The 21,399-nt window shown below is 39.0% G+C and overlaps 1 protein-coding gene across 2 annotated transcripts in view; it reads left to right on the forward strand.

Annotated features, from left to right (window-relative positions):
• Positions 1 to 340: 340 nt before the first annotated feature.
• TRM11 (tRNA modification 11 protein) overlaps positions 341 to 21,399 on the forward strand; it is a 257,824-nt gene continuing 236,765 nt past the window's right edge. Inside the window, exon 1 of one of the 2 annotated variants that reach the window (XM_089393088.1) lies at positions 341 to 758. In XM_089393088.1, coding sequence (XP_089249214.1) covers positions 569 to 758 — 190 coding nt within the window. In that variant the 5' untranslated portion in view covers positions 341 to 568. Of the gene's footprint in view, positions 759 to 12,571; positions 12,896 to 21,399 lie in introns of those variants that run through there. The other variant, XM_089393089.1, reaches the window with a different exon arrangement.

Consider the following 21,399-nt stretch of genomic DNA (forward strand, 5'->3'; position numbering starts at 1 on the left):
CAAAAAAAAACTTAAAACAAAAAATAGTAACTAATAGAAATAGAAGTTATTAAAAAGCCCATAATAAGATGTAAACCAATCAACTTACAAATAAATAATTTTATATAATAAAAAAATAACAAAAATTGAATTCCCAAATGTCAAATTATGGATAAGCCTCAAAATTTTTTAGTCAAAAATAAACTAATACATAGTCAAAACAAAACTGAGTGAATAATACCATCACGAGGAATTCGCAGGAGGTATATCCCTAAATCCCATTATTAATTTATAAATTTGTTTTTAGACAACAGTGAGGGAAAAAAATGGTATATCCCTAAATCCCATTAATTTATAAATTTGTTTTTAGACAACGGTGAGGGAAGAAAAGCATTTGAATTTTTAAGTGGCTTCTCCCAACCAAAACAGAGAGCATGAATGAAAACTGAAATGTTGCAGTGGGGGTGTGTTGAATGAAATAGATTGAAACGAAATGCTATAAAAAAAAAAATGCAAGCTCTATCTTTCTACCCTCTGATAATCGAACTGGTTATTTCGGCGTGAAGAAAGAAGAGGGTTTTAGGTGAATATGTGGTTTCTGTGTTATTTTTTTCACAGATTGTTAGATTACAGGCGGCCAGAGGTGGAAGCTTTGGCCAAGCTCTTCGGAGGCGATGCAGAATTGCAGTGGAAGCTTCCTCCCAATCACCACGAGGATTCTCCTTTTCACTTCATTTGGCTTCCCTCTGAAGAGATTGCATCCAAGATAGCTAATAGAAGTAAGCAGCTCTACTATTCTACCTGTGTATTTACTTGCATCAAGCTTTCACTGAACTGTCTAGTTAAAATGCTAAATGCATCATGTTTCTCTCCTTTATTAGTCGCTTCGAAATACCGCACACAAAAAGGTATAAATATTGCATCAGCCTGTTGTTTTTTAGGGTTAAAGGAAAGTGTTCATTGAACAATAGTTGATGCTGTAACGTGTTACAATGGTGTTTTGAGTGTATATGTACTTGTTGAGAAGGGATTTTAGGGTGCAATTGCCTCACCGAGGCATGTTGATGCTATATCTACCTCATATATGATTTGGAGTTTTGGTATGTGGTAAAGAAGGATTTAAAATGCAATGGCCCTCATAGCCGAATCTCATAAATTAGTTTCAGTGGGGTCTATGTTAAATGGTAAGGCAGGGTGTTATGTAGCTTTTGGATTTATAGAATCATCAAAGATCCACGTACAACTTGTTTTCCAAAGAGAGAATAAAGCTAACATTTGGAACGATGCCACATGCCAACATATGAACTGGGCATGATTAAGTTAGCGTCACTAATCAAGAAGCTTTTCAGTGAAGAGTTCCTTAAAATATATCTGAAAGTTTATTCCGAACTAGCTTTTAACATTGTCGTGCAAACTGACACTCTGATAGAATATGATTGAGAAATTCAGATTTGTAACAGGTAAGATACCTGTAACCTGTGAAACCACTCTTGGCAAGCCTAGCTGTAGTCGTTAGCCTTTGATAAATCACTAACCATGAAAAGATTTTGAGTCTATAAGAAACTATGTAAAAGGCTTTGACTCTATAAGAAACTATGTATGACCAAACCTTACTCAGGTGAGTAATTCACTGAAATTCAGCATCTAAGTGTTTAAATTATGCAACTAGGGTTAATTCCACTTTGGACGGGTCATTTGATGAAGATAATTGTTGCATTAAATTCCTCTCTTTGAGAGATCCAAAATCGACCTAAAGATCACCCATTTTGGACAAGTAGAAGTTGGATTTTTAATTTATTTTGACTCGTGTACAAATTGTTAAGGTCAGCTTCAATGACATGTAGGCTTAGAAGCCCAAAGGACGTGTCTTTTCATCCACTCAGATTGGTATAAATACAAGAGGCCTTCATCCTCATTTGGCACTTCATCATCACACATATCTTATCTCACCTCCTCCTATTTGGTTCGTACAACTAAGAAATAGAAGTCTTCCCTCTCTCTAATTCGAAGTGCAGGGCCAATTGAAGAAAACTCTCTATGGATTGAAGCAAGCCCCCCGTGCTTGGTATGCTCGTATCGACAGGTACTTGATAACGCTGGGCTTCACAAGGAGCAATGCTGATCCAAGCTTGTACTTCAAATCGGTCCAAGGTATGCCTCTCATTTCATTTTGGTATTATATGTTGATGACTTATTCATGACAGGTTCAAACTCTCTCATTCTAGAATGTAAGAGGAAGTTAGCTTCCGAATTTGAGATAAAAGACCTTGGTTTGATACACTATTTCTAGGGATTAGAAGTATGGCAAAAGTTGGGCGAGATTTTCCTTTCACAAGGAAAATATATTGTGAAACTCCTAGAGAGATTTGGTATGACTGAGTGCAAGTCCTTGCCTACAGCTATGGAGATGAATTTCAAGAAGTTGTGTGGAGAAGCCGTTAGACCGGACCTAGCAAACCCTTCTGAGTATAGACAATTGGTTGGTGCTCTGATGTTTCTCGTGAATACTCGCCCCGACATATGCTTCGCAGTTAACACTTTGAGCCAGTTTATGACCGAGCCTCACCATGTACATTGGGTCGCTGCCAAGCATGTTTTGAGATATATACATGGGACTATTAACCTTGGACTAAGATATTGCGTTGGAGATGTTAGATTACATGGAGATATAGATGCAAATTGGGCCAATAATGTTGTTGATAGGAAGAGTACTTCCGGATTTTGTTTTAGTCTGGGATCTGCCATGATATCATGGATGAGCAGAAAACAGAAATCCATAGCTCTTAGCACTATTGAGGCCAAGTATTGCGAGTTGTGAAGTAGTTTGGTTGAGGAAGCTCTTTGGAGAGCTATTTGAGTAGGTTCTGGACATGACAGTCATCTATTGCGACAACAAAAGTGGGATTTGTTTGTCCGAGAATCCTGTGTTTCACGACAAGTCCAAGCATATCGAGATCAGATATCATTACATCCATGACATGGTGCAGAGAGGAGCTATGAGACTCCATCACATTTCGACAGATGAGTAGATAGCTGACATCCTCACCAAGCCTTTGCCGAAAGGGAAGTTCTTGGTATTTAGAGAGCAACTTGGACTGGTTGAGATGACCCTTTCGAATAAGGGTCTAGGCTAATCAAGAACATTGAGCAGGGTCGGAATGGAGCTATAGGGCTCCTGGGGATGAGAGGCCTCTGATCAATAGGATGTTGAGGCTTGAGATCTCCCCTAGTCATAGAATGCCTTAGTTAGCGTCCTGCTTACTTTATGGGATAACCTATCCCATCTGGCCAATGGGTTGAGGGACATGGGATAGAGTGTGATCCCTACCCCTTGTAGTAGGTGTATATCACCCAAGTTGGTGGATGCATGTGTTCTACCATCCGACTCTTTAAGTTTAGGGTTAATATGGATGGTTAGGGACAATAGGGTAGAGTGTGATCCTTATGTTGATCTCACCTATTGTCAGGGACTTTGGGATAGAGTGTGATCCCTACGCCTGGGGTAGGGGGGTCTCGCCCATTGTCTTTGGATCCAGGTGGTAGCAGAGTCTCCCCGATGGTGATAGAGGCAGGATGGTAGTTAGAGCTCTCCTGTAGCATTTCTTCTTCTTTAGATTGGAGAATGTTCAACAAGAGATGAGCAGAGACAAGCAAAGATGGTACATGATGACAGAAGGATATGATGCTCTATGGACAAATATTGACAGGTGGAATTCTCCCTAGTTGAGAGGAAGTGTTAAATTATGCAATTAGGGTTAATTCCACATTGGACAGCTCATTTGATGAAGACAATTGTTGCATTAAATTTCTCTCTTTGAGAGGTCCAACATCGACCTAAAGATCACCCATTTTGGACAAGCGGAAGTTGGATTTTTAATTTATTTTCACTCATGTACAAATTGTTAAGGTTGGCTTCAATGACATGTAGGCTCAAAAGCCCAAAGGGCGCGTCATTTCACCCATTCGGATTGGTATAAATACAAGAGGCCTTCATCCTCATTTGGCACTTCATCATCTCACATATCTTATGTCACCTCCTCCTATTTGGTTCGTACAACTCAGAAATAGAAGTCTTCTCTCTCTCTAATGCGAAGTACAGGTGGCTGAATTACAGGGTTGACTACAGGGCCGGATTACACAGCTGAATTTCAGACAATTGCAAAACATTGACCAACGTTGACCTGGGAGAAATTGACATCATTTGGCTTTGTTTTTGGGTGGAAAAAATCGATTTTTGCAGGCTGCATTGAAGGACACCAAAATTTAGGAATTCTGAGCAGTTTGACTGTCGTTGACTTTCTTGTTTGACCGCAGAAAATTGCAGACTGTAACAGCAGACTTTCTCTCTCCTTTGACTGGGTTTGACCGAAGTTTTTGGGACTGTTTTAACTGATCCTTGACCAGCAAAAGAGGCCGCATTGACTGGGCTTTGACCGAATTAGATTGGAGCATATTTGTCCATGATTTGACTGGTTAGGGCAGTCAACTGCTGTTGACTTTTTGCATATTTGACAGTCAACTAAATTTGACTTTTCTTCATCATTTTGGCATAGATTTGACTTTACATTGTTGGGATATTGGATATGGATGATGTACTCTCTCTGCTGAACATTTGAAGACAATCTAATAAGAAGAAGATTTGCAAGGGTTTTCCCCACAATGGGTTTTGCCCTGGTCTTTGACCAAATTTGTGTCTCTTGTCTCTTGGCTATCTTTTATTGTACATTTGCTTAATTGTTCTATCTACCATTGCTCTACTGCTATTGGATAATTGAAGAAGTGAAATTGCTAAATTGGATGCTATTGAACTTTGTTGAAGTAATAGTTGCAGCAGAGAACAAATTGATGAAAAATTAACACTAAGGAGGACCATCGTGCATTCCGAGTAAAGGCCAGGGAGTCTTCTGTGCAAAAGCAAGTACAACTTCTTGCTGTTGTACTTAGAAATGGGCTTCTCATAAGCCCACCACAGTCATGCCAAATACAGCGTTGCAAGATATTATTCATCTTGTGAAGATACTCTGCTGGTATCAGACTGCAAATCTTGGATGGTAACTGTGATAGTAGACAATAAGGCTTTAGCACAAGCCAGAGTACCCTAGTCCATTCATGACTTGTGCTCAGATTCCTAAAAATCCTTCCCCAAAAAGATTCCTTTCTTCCTTGGCCTCTTTTCTTCATATCTTGGAAGCTCAGTTATTCAATGTAAAATGTCTTGTAAATTAGTAGGAACTTAGTCATAATTTGTTGAATACTTCAAGTTGTGGGCAATTGTTACACCTAAAGGTGATTATTGATTGATGGTAGAAAGATATATGAATTGGTTGTTTGTTGTATATTTCAGCAAGGACATCTCAATAGACTCACACAAGAAAATATTATAAGAGCATTGAATGGATTATTTGTCCATCTTTTCAAGTAGCAGGTAACAAAAGGAAGTAACATGAAAGGCAATGACAAGAAAGATAAGTGATGAAGAAGGTAGGCAGAGTTGACAATATATGAAAGGAACTGACAATGAAATGTGTTGACATTGGATATTTGGAAGCAAGTGTGAATGATTGATGATGCTAGTGACAAGCCTATAAGATAAGTTCACTAGGAAGATTTAGATAATTAGAAGAAAGAAAGAAAATCACTTGGGAAATATGTTGGGTGGAAGTTTAGAGTATTAGATTGTTATGACGTAGAGCGAATGAGATACCAATGATGATGCCAATCATAGAATTCCATGCAATGCTGCTATAGTATACAGTGAACACACAATTTCTATTGAGATGATGAGCTGGGTGTCTTCTTATATTTCACTTGAATGAAGAAGTTACTATGAGTTATTTGTGAAGATGAAATGGAATGTGTTGAGAATGAAGGCAATGTAACAAAAGCTAACCAGGGTTACAGTCGACAAGGAATTATAGATTGAAAACAATGCAATGAGGATTTTGGAGACCCTGACTCCACTAGCTAGAGATGGGGCATTGACCAACAAAGGAATTTCTCAAGGCCTTGCTACCGAGGAAGATATTATATAAGTATTTGCAATGAAAATATTCAAATGTTGACTTTCAAAACACGAAAACATTTAAGGAATAGTTTTCTAACCATTACTGATTGGTTTTTTCAGTTTCAGGGCCTTACATAGGAGTGGAGAGTGGCCATGTTGTTTTTTCTTGATGTGGTCTCGTGTTGTCTCCAAGGCTTAGGAAAGATTGTGTGAGAAGTGACTAACTCTGGATGCACTAATAAGTACTTTGATGCAGATGGTCGAGGATAAGTCACAAAGATTGGATGATTTTTCGTGCAGCTTTTGTTTTAAACATAAATAGGTAATATTTGTATTAGAAATAAGCTGCAGCCGAGCTGGATGGAGTAGTAATACAAAACGAATGTTGTCATTTAACAAAAACCAACATTACTATCAAGCAGTATGTGAGGGTTTCAAAATTTTTATGCTATTGTAAACTCTTTAAAAGACATGTAAATTTAATATTGTTCTACATAACGTGAAAAACATGCTTGCTGGGAGCTGGCCTTGACTGATATTGGTGGGTGAGATTCCCGAATGCACAAGTCCATGTCTTCAATCATTTGATGAAACTGTTTCCTCTTCCATGAGATCATTGGGGCCAGAATTCACTGGCATTCTGTAATTTGAGGTAGCTGAGTGGGAGAATTTGAATTTGCCTTTTTTTCTACACGAGTGTTCATAACCACTGCATTTTGAGATATGCATTGGTGTTCATTCTCATGGACCTTAGTAGTCACTGAGAATATAGATGTGCTTACGCTGTTGATAAAAATTAAAATCATCACGCCTACACAATATTCTGTACATTTCCTGTATTTCTCTATAGTCCATGTCACATGACTAGAAATTTCCACTGATGCCCAAACAGAGGGTAGATATTAAGCACCCAAAGAAACAATAATGTGGGCCTGCATTGGGCTTTCCCAATTAGCAAGCACAACAAACTAGTTTGAAATGCCAATCCAAGAGGGAAAATACACAACACTCATGCCAGAGAATAGAGTGATCACAGGCAACCAGCTCAAATTTCCTTTCTTGGAATCAAACAGAATCAAGAAAGTGGGATTTGAAGCCTTCGTCCAGAAGAGACTACCTAGAAAAAGAAGAACCCAAGGCCCCTGTTTCCACTGCCAAGGGGCAGGGGCTCCAGGAAGACACTAGCACTCCAAATAAGGACAGGGACTGAATTCCAAACAAACACTATCAGAGGGCATTGGGCTGAGATAGAAACCACTTGTGGTTGAGCCAAAACAACTGAGAAAACGCCAACGAACATTGAGATAATTTAAAAGGTGAGTGGGTTGCTTACTCAAGGTTCCAGCTGAATGAGAGCCAACCACCACTATGTCCCCTTGCCAGATAAAGCCCTGCACTCTGAACCTTTATCCCTTCTATCCCCTGCATAAATTCTCTGTGGGCTTCAAATTGCTGGCCTAGCATAAAGAATAGCATGTGTGAGGACATCGTAAGAGTGGCACACTTTGCATCCTATCTCTGTCTTTTTAATATTATGATGGCGTTTATACACTGATGTGTGTTGATTAATGAGTCTGGTACATGTCACAAAGCGCAAGTGACTTTGGATAACAACCTAGGGGATAGCTTGGAAAGAAATAACCCTATTTTTCCTTAGAATTCCTTCTCTCAATTTGGAGGCCTTGTTTGCAAGGGTGTCTGCTTGATGATTTATGGCCTTTAGAACTTGGAAAAAGGCGACATCCTTGAACCGAAGGATCTCCTTGATTATTCTTGCTATGAGGTAGGCTAGCTTGCTATTGGATGGGGTTTTCTTGTTGTTCAAAAGATTGTTAATTATTCTTGAATAACCAATAACAGTCATTGTCCTCACTCTGGCTGCATTTATAGAGAGTAATCCCTATAGGAGAGCATACTCCTCATCCTGGTTGTTTGTGGCTAGCCCTAAACCCCATTCATAAAACAATTCTTGTTTCCCCCTAAGATCAAGGATGACCCCCCCTGCAACTGCCACTCCTGTTCATGCAACTTTTTGGGGTAACGTGGGACACTGTTGGGTGAAACTTGCTCTAGGTACTCAAAGATGCTATCATAAATCTTATTGGTAGCTTGTATACATAAAGGTATTATCAAATTCATTTCAAAGCTTGGAGCTATTGAACTTATCACCAACCAATAGTTGATTACTTTATTGAATATTTCTTATAAAGTTTATTTGAATTTTCTGAGTTGATTGACATTGGGAATCAACCGGCTCAATTGATTTTCTTTCTATGTGGTTCATGAAGCTCGAAGATCTGTGATCGCTACATCCACAAAATATTTGTACTAGGCATAACCACTTGAAGGGATCACTTCCTATCGGCTCAACCACAGAGCCTGACCCCGAGAATGTCGAGAGAATTGAACCCGTGACCTCTCAATAGCAAGGGTGCTTTAACGACGAGGACTTGACCAATTGAGCTAACCCTCGGGGCTAGCTCAATTGGTTTTCAACTCTGTCACCCACGAAATTCAAGGCACTGTAGTTACAGATATAATTTTCATAATTTCAAGCTTGCTATTTTTGATATTTATAATGCAGCTCTCTGCATTTTTTTCTTTTTAACTGCAATGAGATTTTTTGCATTTATATTCAAGTCTGTGGCTGGGTCATAGGAAAACATTTAGGAGAAAATTTCAGTTTGTTCCCTCCTATCTAAGAGTATTACTATCTTGTCATGAGGGACACGATTTTGAGCATCGAAAAAGGGGGTTTTATAGGTGAACACCTTACGAAATCGCCCCACCAAAATGAAAAAATTACATAACATTCAGCTACTGATTTATAATATAATCTCTCAGAACAATGAACTTGCCCAGGTCTAGGGCAGGTTCATTTAAACAAGACAATTCACTGTGATTGGATTGATTGAGTTAGCTGTATCGTTCATGCTGAGGGTTAGGTTATTTACCAAAGCTTTGAGCTCTTCTATTTGCTGCAAAAGTGTGTTCACTTTATTAGAAAATCAGAAAGGCAGAAAGATTTTCTTATTCTTGATAATTACTTCTGATGTTCTTGATTTGTTATTTGTTTCTTTATATCTTCTTTCTTTTTGTTCATCAAGCAATTAGCAAAGCAATAACACATAAAACAATGGACACCAGATGTAGGCTCACAGCCAGGGCAAAACCCCTCTCTAGGGAAAACCCAATCAGTAATTCTTCCTTCAATAGTTTTCCGGAGATATTCCAAGACTCTTGACCTTGACACAAACTTTCCTCCACTCCAAGTCAGCCTTCTTCCTTACTTGCAGATGATCCTTCTTGACCTAGCAGCAACAGTAGCAGCGACAACACTTTCTTCGACCTATCAACTTCGACCTTGCCTTAGAGACATCGATCTTTACTCAAAACATTTGATCTTGGCCCAATATAGCTTCTTGAGGTGGCAACATCACACGACAACTGACTATGGCATCAACATGGCAACTAGCTACGACATCATACGAAAATTGGCTATGACATTAATAAGAGAACTTCGATCTTCCAAACTAGGGAATGAGAGAGAGAGATAGTTGCACTTCCTTCTCCTCCTTTCATTTCGCACTTCTTCTGGCTTCAAGAGAGATCGAAATTGCTTGTGAGAGAGTGTGCTTCAAATGGAATTCAAATGGCTTCATTTATAGTCGAATAGCCTCCTTTGAGGCCGACTTGGTGTGGAGACAACAAAATTCATATTTGACTCAATACGTAACCTTTTTACATGATTCAAAAGCCCAAGAAGGGTCTCTTTAAAAGTACAATGGCACTATTGACTTAGAATATGTTAATTTTTGATAACAATGGTATGTTCTATGCTTAAGCACAATTTACTTCAATGTTCCTTTAGCAGCCCAATGACAATTTCTAATTATATCCAGTAGCAATCACATTAACTTATAAACATTGACAGTAAATGCAGATAGAACATAAAATCATATGTAGAAAACAAGCCAAGACAAGAGGACACAAGATGTGGCGGATGCCAGGGACAAACCCCAATGTGGGGAAACCCTTTGATCAAATCTTCTTATTATTCTTCAATAGTTCAGCAGAGAGAGAGTACAAATATCATAAGTACAAGCCCAAAACAGATCTGCCAAATCAACAGTCAAACCAATAGTCAATGCAACCCTAACCAAAAAGTCAACGATGGTCAAAGCTGTCCCAAAATGTCCTCCAAACAACAGTCCAATTCGGTCTTCCAGGAGAGTCAAAATCAACCCAAAACAATTCGGTCAAACCCAGTCAAAGGAGAGAAACACTACTGTAATTTTCTGCAGTAAAAAATGAAGTCAACCTAAAGTCAATGCTGGTCAACTTGTCCCAAACTCCTCGATTTCTGTACCAATAAATGCGGCCTAGAAAAATCAGAATTGTGGTCCAAAAATTGAGGTCAACGTTGGTCAAATCCCCCTTGGTCAATGCTCCGAAATTTCGACCTATTTTGCCCTAGAAAAACTCGCCCTCTTGCCACACATGTGAAAAGCTGCCTCCAATAGCTGTACGAACCAAATAAGAGAAGAGAGATGATGTGATGTGTGATGAGTGAATGTCCAAATGAGGGAAGGGTCACTCCTATTTATACAATTCGTTGAGGGTGAGGAGGCCCATCTATTGGGCTTCATGAGCCTACATTTGACTAAGGCTGACCTTGAAAATTTTGTCCATAAGAAGAATAAATTCATAATTCCATTTCTGCTTGTTAGAATGAGATGATCGTTATATCAAAATTGTCTTTCTCCGGAAAGAGGAATCCAATGCAATAATCATCTCCATCATATGAGCTATCCTAAGGTGGAAGTTGGCCCTAGTTGCCAATTTTAACACTCCCTATCAACTAGGGAGAATTCCACCTGCCAATCCATCATCATGCCAACCTGTCACCTGAAACATCATGCCATCATTGCTCTGCTCTGCTGAACCATGAAGAAATATTGAAGAATAAGTGATCGAGAGTGTATCATACCACTCTCCACTGACTAAAGTCAGTCCTTGATCCCAGATCAAGTTGTTGAACACCATGTATCTCAGTCATAGGGAGTACAACAATACACGATGCGTCCATCGGTAGTGATATGGTCCCTAACCATCTTTTCCCAACTCATTGGCCAGATGAGAGGTACTTCTCACGAGTCCCAGACTCAATTGGTAGGATATGTGTTGGGGCATCAACAGGAAAAGGTGAACCACTCCTCCTGCTCATGTGCCATAGGAGAAGGTGAACCACTCATCCTATGCATATATCAATTGTAGGGGAAGGTGAACCACTCGCCCTACATACATGTGTTTGGGTAGGGGAAGGTGAACCACTTACCCTACACACATGTCAACCATAATGGGTTATCACAGGGGAAGGTGAACCGCTCACCCTGTATCCAGCACACCACTAAGGAAAGGTGAACCACTCACCCTATGGTCGCTCATAGCTAGCTCCAAGAAGTACCCCACGCCCCTAGGAGCTCTGTAGCATAAAAACTATGGCTGAAGCACTAAGACTAATAGCTTGAAGACTTAATATGTTAAAATACACGAGGTATTTAATAATAATAATTTTATATATATATATATATATATATATATATATATAATTGTATAAGATGATTTGAATGTTACAATGAGGCCCTACTTTTATACCCCAGCAGGTGACTTTTCGTGAACGGGCATGTCTTTTAGACATGCCTTTTCACCTAACTTAATGACTATTTAACCTAATTAATATTTAATTATTTAATATTTACATTAATTTTATTTATGTCATTTGTTATGAATTATATTCATAACATAGCCCCTTCCTTCGGAAGCTTTGTCCTCAAAGCTTTATTAGTGTCTGTCATCTCGATGTTATACATTTGGTCATTGATTCGTCATGTAGCTTATCAGTACTATTTCCTTGGATATATTTTTTTTAAAATTAACTCAATTTTTTTAATATATATATATATATATATATATATATATTTTATATATATATATATATATCTATATATATATATATATATATATATATATATATATATATATATATATTATATTAATTAATTAAAATTTTTTAACTAATTAAATTAAAATTATATATGTATCTATATTTTATATGCTTAATCTATACCTATGTTATATCATACCATAACATAGTCTTCTAATCAATTCACTGAACGGTCACGTCACTGAACAGTCACGTGCCGAATGGTCACTTACTGTTTGACCGTCGACCCTTCGTGCGGATATCATCGCAGAGCCCACCGCAATGGAACCGCAGGTCACCGCAGATGAAAGAAACGATGCAGGCTTCCCCGGACACGTTGCGTGGTTTAGTTGAAGGCTTAGTGAGCTAGTTGGTGGAAAAGCGATAAGCGATTCGTCAGATTTTACAGCGTTGTTTGGTTGAAGACTACGACAGCAGGAGATGCCACACGATGATTTGGACGAGGTCTTAATCACCGTACTTCTTTTTACTAATTGAACACGCACAACCCTCTCTGTATTTACCATCACATCATACGCATCGTCAACGACCAAGACGGCTCTGTCTGCGAGTCTGAGAGCTGCAGTCACCTCGTCGGGAAAATTAACCTGGCCTGGAGTCCTTCTGAGATAAGAATTGGCATTGCCGTCTTCCAAAACGAGAGACATGGTATCGGTATACCGCGGGTGCTTCTTGCTGTTAACATCAACTGTCGCGATATGATGGGTTTGCTCAATCAACATGTCCATGAACAGGGTTTTTCCGTGTTGAAGGTGCCCGACAAGTGCCACACTTTTGACTAGAGTTTCGATGCCCTCGCCATAGACTCCCTCTGCAGTTGGATAGTATTTCTCTGAAAACATTTTCAGATATATAAACAACAAGTCTTGATCTGGATCGTACACGAGACTGCAACAATTCACACGGTTGTTAACTTTGGGCCTGACTTCATATATTTTTTTAGGTTTCTTGCGGCTGATTTCAGAATTACTCTGCCGAGATTGACTGTCCCACTTTTTCTGGTTGGTCTCAACAGATCGATGAATCGATGATTCATCTTTACCTCTATTTTTCCACCAGTTTGCAAGGATTTTGTGTATGAGTTTTCCACCTCTACATGAACTTTTCTGTCTACTGGTTTCCCCATCTTTAATGGGCTTGGGTATTTCAATTTTATAACTCTTGGTGCTAGTTTGAGATTCTCTGAGTGTGGGCTTTTCATCTCTATAATTATTATGGTTGACATTTGAGTCTCTGTTGGTGGGCATTCCATCACTATCCTCATCACTGTCACAGTTGTCACTATACTCTTGACAATATCCACCTAAGACAGAATTTTCAGACTTCTCATCTCCAGTTTTCATTATCATCCCAATTAAACCCTCAAATGGATTTCCTTCATACTCTACATCATAGGTACTTAGGAGTGTTGGCCTTACACCTACTAAAAAACCCTTAATGTCTGGAGACTGTGGTTGCTGATCACTTAGTGTAGCTGAATCATTTGTTATATTTGCCATGAAGGTGTAACCATTGTAACCCAGGTCTTGAGGTAATGAAAGATCAGAATTACAAATCTTCATCCAATTTAATGGTTGACATGACCTTCCTACTAAAGGCGGCCTTGCTGGTTGCTGCTGAAAAGCATCATTACAATTATCTTTACCATTATAATCTTGAAGATCATCTTCATTCTTATCATAATCTGAAATTGACATAACCTTTTTCTGATCTTCTGCAGAATGTAGTGATTCTTCATCATCATTAATGTCTTCTTTAGCATCTTCCTCGTTGTTATGATATTGTTCATCTTCTTGTTTTTCGAGATAGTCCTCATCCACATCATCTTCATCCAGATCATTTTCATTGCCATTAAGATCAACATTTTGATCGAATTCTTCTTCATTTTCTTCTTCCACATTTTCCTCTCGACATGCTTTAACTTCTGCAATTGATTTTTTCAAATGCTGAAATGCTTCTTGAATACTAAACTATTCAACGTAATCAGGATATGAACGTAATGGCACATTGTGCGGCGAACTACGTTCAAAGGCCCGCATGATTATATTGTGTGCCATGGCTCTGATACCACTGTAGCATAAAAACTATGGCTGAAGCACTAAGACTGATAGCTTGAAGACTTAATATGTTAAAATACACAAGGTATTTAATAATAATAATTTAATATATATATATATATATATATAAGATGATATAAGATGGTTTGAATGTTACAATGAGGCCCTGCTTTTATACCCCAGCAGGTGACCTTTCGTGAACGGGCATGTCTTTTAGACATGCCTTTTTACCTAACTTAATGACTATTTAACCTAATTAATATTTAATTATTTAATATTTACATTAATTTTATTTATGTAAGCTCCCAAAGCTCTGTGTCCAACTCATATGGGACCCTCATAAGAGGGTCGTTCCACGACTCCAAGTCTCTCTCGGAAGGTTAAGAATTTGACCTTTCCAAGAGGCTTCGTGAGAATGTCAGCAACCTGCTCATCTATCCTGATGTGTTGGAGCCTAACTGCTCCTCGTTGTACCATATCCCAGATAAAGTGGTACTTGATATCAATGTGCTTGGAGCGGTCATGGAACACGAGATTCTTTGATCGATAAATCCCACGCTAGTTGTCGCAGAAGATCATGATGGTATCTAGCACGTGCTCAATTAGCTAACTGAAGAGATTCCTGAACCAAACTGCTTCACCACAGGCCATACTTGCAGCAATGTATTCAACCTCGACGATGCTTAGTGCAATCGATTTCTGCTTCCTGCTCATCCAAGATATAGAAGCAGACCCCATAGAGAAGTAACACCCAGACGTGCTCCTATGATCCACCACACTGTTAGCCCAGTCAACATTTGTATATCCATGTAGTCTCAAATCTGCGGCAGTGTATCTCAATCCATAGTGGATTGTGCCTCGGAGATATCTCAAGAGATTCTTGGCAGCAATCCAATGAATGTGATGAGGCTCGACCATATATTGACTCAACGTGTTCATAGCGAAGCATATGTCAGGACAGGATTTGACCAAGAACATCAGTGCTCCCACAAGTTGACGATACTCGATAGGGTTCGCCAATCCGGGCCCAACAACACTTCCACATAACTTCTTGAAGTTGAGTTCCATCGGAGTAGTCACAGACTTGCAGTCCACCATCCCACATCTCTCAAGTAGCTTCACAATATATTTTCCTTGAGAAAGGAAAATCTCACCTGGCTTTTGCCAAACCTCCAACCCTAGGAAATAATGCATCAGTCCTAGGTCCTTCATCTCAAACTCAGAAGCCAACTCCCTCTTGCATTGATGAATGAGAGGGTCATCACCTGTCAGAAAGAGATCATCCACATAAAGGACCAGAATGAGAGGTCTGTCCTTTTCAACCTTGAAGTATAGGTTCAGGTCAACATCGCTTCTTGTAAATCCTAGCTTCATAAGATAGCTATCGATCCTCTCATACCAAGCCCTAGGGGCTTGCTTCAACCCATAGAGGGCTTTCTTCAACCTGCATACATGTGTCTCACGATCTTGAACCTCGAACCCCTTGGGTTGTTCCACATATACTTCCTCCTTAAGTGAACCATGCAAGAAGGCAGTTTTGACATCCATCTAATGAAGGTTCCATCCTTGCGAGGCAACAAGGGCTATGATCGAACGAATGGTGGTATATCAGGCAAATGGTGCAAATATCTCATCGTATTATACTCCTTTTTGAGAGAAGCCTCGAGCTACAAATCTGGCCTTGAATTTCCTAGCACTCCCATCAACTCCATGTTTGATCTTGTAGAGCCATTTTGAAGTGACAACATACTTATCCTTGGGTCTAGGAACCTGTGGTGCTATATAACAACCCCCCCCCCCCACATTTCAAATTTTTCTTAATCTTATTCTTAGATACTAAATAGGAAATAGGGTCCCTTTAGTTTGTAAAAATTAATAAAACCTTTACATAGAAATAAATTGCTTTATTTCTTGCTTTTAAATAAAAAGTGCTTCAAAAGACTCTCTTTAAAAAATCAAGTATCGCAAATCGCATGCGCTTAAGGCCAAAAAACATTCAATCTAAATATTAGTGTAGTGATGCGAAGTTACCGCACAATCCTAAACATTAGGCTTCTTAAAACAATTCATCGGTGAACATGCGATTGCGATAAAACTATTGCATATGATATGTATTGATCGCATATCGCAATCCCAGTAGAGACAGGTAATACTCACCTCGGGGAAATGTGATGCGATGTTAAAATATAAATAAAGTGGTAATAAAAAGAGAACATTATGCGGGCGGGTAAATAAGGATGTTTCCAACTTTATGTGCCAAGTCATCACAGATCGCAATTGCATAAATTCGAAAGGCTTTTAGAACATGGCGCTTACACCTCCCGATCTGCGATATGCGATGGCTCTTAGAATATTAAAATAATATATATTGAAGTCGCTCATCGCAAAATCAGAAAATTCATGGCACGCATTCTAATTAGGTCTTGGGAAAACTGCGATGCAATCTATTTATTGAAGCATTTAAGTTTGACGTCGTTCAATACGACGAGGCATTAAGAACAGTAATGATTTCGGTCCTTCAAAGATTTCGTCTTTCGTGTTAATATCAATTCATAATACAAAATCTTTCGCACCAAATGCTCCTGCCCTGATTTTCGACTGTACTATTATCGCCACTACCTTTTCAAGCATTAGCCGCTCTGAAAGTTTTAGTTTATCACTCTTCTCTGTTTCATATTTTTGTAGTTTGAATCTGTAAGTATGCAGACAGCCAAAATGATAAAGAAAGCTCGAAAGGCAAAAGCTGCCCCTGCAGTGGCGGAAGGACAGGAAAAAATCGTGTTAATCTCAGATACCACATGTCAGGATTGCGGGAAGATTTCATGGGAAGGAATATATGATATGTTGGAAAGGGAAAACCCAAAGGTAACAGAAGGACATGCAACGACTGATGGACTTGCAGAATCAAAAAATACACTTGGTGATTTAGCCGATTCTTTCCTTCACCGAATAGTGGCCCGTGCAAAGATTTTGCCATACAATGACATGGTAAAATGGGTAGTTGAAGGCATCAATATAATAGACAGGACACTCTTCACAGCCGATGGAAGAATGTTTGGGTCCTTCAAGCCTGAGGATTTAAAGAAAATGTATCATTTGCCAGACCCTCAGAAGTGCTACAATAAATCATTCCTTGAAGCTTTCGCGAAGGAAAATGAAGTAGAGTCGGACCCCATCAAGCAATGGAGGCACTACCCTAACAAACACAAGCATGAAACATTCGGTATGTATTCAGTGGACTCTCTAGCATCTCCATATTGTTATGCTGCCGCAATGATGTGTAGATTATTTGGAAGCCCCAATTCTGCTAAGTTTTTTGTTGAAATGGTTCCATTGATTGAAGCAGCGTTGAACTCTTATGTGATGGATTGGGCTACCATTCTATCAGATAAAATGGCCGTCCAAATACTTGATTATAGGAGAAATAGGTTCGTTACCACCCGAGTTGTTCCCCCATTCTATATGAGTGCATATATTATCGACACTGTTTGTTTTAACTCCGATTTTCCTATCATGGGATGGAAGTGGACTATCCAGGACCCGACCCCCATCCATATCTACCATAAAAGCCTGTGGAAGTCTCAATATAAGAATCATTTTTACAAAATTTTCCATGGCTTCATTCTACCCATTCACCAGGCCATTTTTAATAAACCAGCTCCTCGGCTGTCCGAGGATGCTAGTATTGATTTGACTTCAATTGGTAGTTGGTTTGGGGAAGAATTGTTTACATACATTAGGGTTTTCGACAACATTACCGACCCGCATGTCCTTCCTCTATATGTCCCGGATAAACTATTGGCTAGGGAAATAGCCTGTCAGACTGTTGAAAAAGGGCTTACAAGAAATCTCAAAGATGCCAAGAAACAGTTATGGCCTGCCTTTCCGATCCGCTACGGTATCTATTCATTACATGACTATAAACATGCACAAATTGAAGCCGAGAAAATAAGGGATCTGAACCTAGCTGTTATTCCCAAAAGGCAATACGACCCGAAGAAGGTTGCTTATAATTTTACTACTCAAGTAAAGGTTAAGCAATTCATCCATGAAAAAGATGAATTCGATGACTTCTTCAGATCAGCTGAGACGTTCTCGCAAGTAAGTCACCTGGCAAAGAACAAGCTGGAACCAGAGAAAATGGATCAATTCATCCAATACAGGATGCAAAGGCTTCAGACAGTGCCACTGGACCTATTGAATATAGCACCGGTCATCCAGCAAACAGCGCAAAGCACAGAGCAGGAGAAAACTTCTGAGGCGGCCGAGACAAGTGAGAAGGCAATTGAACAGTTGGACACGGATGTTCACATTGATCCAATATTGATCAAAGAATGGGAACAATTTGATCAACAGATTAAGGGTCAAAGTGGTACCCAAACTGTTATCACACCGCAATCTCCCTTAAGACAACAGCCCCTGATTCATGATCCCGTGGTTGAAAAGGCATCCAACAAGAACTCAACTATAAGAGAAGTCGAGATAATCCCTGAGCATCCTTCATCAGAGATTATATTGAATATTGAGGAAATCCCACCGTTGGATGTGTTTTATAGCCCTAAACACAGGGCTGTAGTCAAAAGGCAGAGGAAGAAGAGGAAAATAGACCAAGTATCGGCAACAACTCCTCAAGATGAATACATGAATGTCATTTGGAAAGATTCAGAAGTTGATCCCTCCGAGGACTTGACCAAATTATCTCAGTTTGCAGGGGCATACACAACTGCCACGATTGATAAAGCAACCGAAGTCAATCAATTGATCAAGGAAAAAGATCAAAAGATCAAACAACTTGAAGAACAGCTAAAGGCAGAGAAACAAAGGATTGATCAGCAGGCGATTGAAAGACAACAACAGCTATCCCAAGAGTTTGAACAGCTAAAACTGGCACATCATGAAGAGATTAAATCTAAGGACGAGCAAATAATGCAGCTACAACTCTCAATAGAGCAATTCAAAGAGAATCCCAAAGTTGAAGAGTTTATAAAAGAAGCCTTAGCAATAAATAATTTCTTATCTCAACAACTAACCCAACTCTGCCAAAAGATATCCCTCATTCATCCATTATGCGTCAAAACCAACACACTGGTAGACCAAGCGGTCAATTCCAGATTGGAATTCGAGGATGCAGATGACAAGATTACAGATTATATCTCTTGGCAAAACACAGAAAAGGGAAGGGCTACTAAATTGCCAGTGATTGAAGAATCTCATAAAGAGATATTATTCTCAGAATGGGAGACACAATTGATCAAAGCAGAAAGAGCAACTTCAAGGGCCAGGGCAGCAAGGAATAATATCATTGAATTAATAAATGATAATTTGCACAACGCCAATTTAATTTTTGAGTGTTCCCCTGAAAATCTGCCGAAGGCAAAAGTATTGGAAAAACAATGGAAGCAAGATTCAGATACAAGAGAAGAGAAACTCAAAAAATTAAAAAGCCTCAATTGGGATACTCATTGGATCTATTTGGTCAAACCGCATAGCCAACAAATGACAGTCAAATTTCTTGCTGATGCAGCTGATCGCATGATGCCAGAACTCTCGGATGCGGTGTACACAGGGCAATTGCATGCTAGGATGAGTCATCCACCGGAAGTCCAAACTATGCTTGAGATTTGTCAATTAAAGCCACAAGAGGAACAATAGATGTGACACATCTTTTTTGAAGTTATTTGCAATTCTATTTTTGTCATGAAATCCCATATTTTTAGGGAGGCTGTTCTAACTACTCCAAGCATCTTTTACGAACAATTTGTTTTTATTTTTACTATAAAGACCCTTTCATGTCATTTTAGAAAGGGTCCTGAATTTGTATTAAAAATTGGATTGAAGAAGATAAGCACTTCTGCACTTCTTAATTTATTTTTGTAGAAAGCAAGGATCAAGGTTCAAACTTTTTTGTAAGTAGATTTCAAAAGGACTTGCATTTCTGTATCTTTTTGGAGTTTTCAGAATAAGAAGAAACAAACCAGACTGTTACTTCAGTAGCACGTTTCAAATACATATGGTACTTATATCTATGTCATTTTGTTTTATGTTAGGCAATTTAACAGTCTTTTGATTCAATATTGTTGTATTTCCATTCAATTTTGCATTTATATCACTTTTGAATAATTCTGGAATTGATATCCTAAACATGTATGCTGGCAATTAATGTTATTATGATATGCGATCTATTTTACATTACTTTGTTTGAAGTAATCATCATTCATGCTTAACTTCTGTAATCATTTGATTGATCTTTATTAGCATTTGAGTAGCAGAAGTCATCATAAATCACATAGATATTAAGTTACCTGGGTTATATATATATATATATTTGTATATTTTCATAAGTATTACAATCCAAACCAATCTATCATCTTGTTACATATTTTAAACACCCACTCGTCAAATCACACCTTTATTGGGAAACTGGTCCCATATTATCCAGTCGAAGCCATTATACCAAACGGAAAAGGAACTGTTTTAAGGGCCGGACCGGGTGGTCATCCCCCAATGTTATTGCAGTGATTTTAGAGGCATCAACAGAACCACATCTCAGACGCCATTCTTCATGATCGACTCACACTCTTCGTTCATCGCATCCTTCCAAACCCGTTGCTTCACGACTTCTTCAAATGTACAAGGCTTAGATTGTACAATGGTACTCATGGTAGCTAAGTACCCTTGGTACCTATTCGGCTTCTTGCTTTCACGAAATGTCCCACTTGGTGCAATGTGTTTCTCGACATCTTCAAGAGTATCTGTGAGCCACAAAGGCTTCTTCCTTGTAGTAGAGGGCTCACTAGGAGGTGGATCAATGGGATCCATCAAACCTTCAACATCGGGCATCGGTTCATCGGACGGAGGTTCATCCTGCTTTTCTGCATCATCATCATCATTGTCCTTCCTTGGAATACGAAGATCTCGAATCTTTCTAAGGGCATAATCTTCATCGAAAGTGACATCACGACTTAATTCTACTTCCCTTTGACTAGGCACATAGATTCTACATGCCTTTGAAGTTTCACTGTAGCCCAGATGCATCTAGTTTGTTTCTTTTCTCTTTCGGTACATGAAATTATACGGGACAACCAAAAATTCTAAAGTGAGAAACATTAGGTTTCTTACCGGTGAATACTTTTTTCGGGTGTCTTGAAGTCCAAAGCTTGACGTGGGCATCGGTTTTGGACATACACAGCGGTGTTGGCAACTCCTCCCCATAAGAACTTCAGAAGACCTTGATCATGAAGTATAGCCCAAGTGGCTTCTATGATAGTACGATTCTTCCTCTCGGCAACACCATTTTGTTCAAGAGTATAAGCGGTTGTAGTCTCCCTCTTAATGCCATCTTATCTACAATA

The sequence above is a fragment of the Pinus tabuliformis genome, chromosome 1_1 (genome assembly GCF_031772625.1).
Source record: "Pinus tabuliformis cultivar Carrire ecotype Pingquan chromosome 1_1, CPIR1, whole genome shotgun sequence".
Taxonomy (NCBI): Eukaryota; Viridiplantae; Streptophyta; class Pinopsida; order Pinales; family Pinaceae; genus Pinus; species Pinus tabuliformis.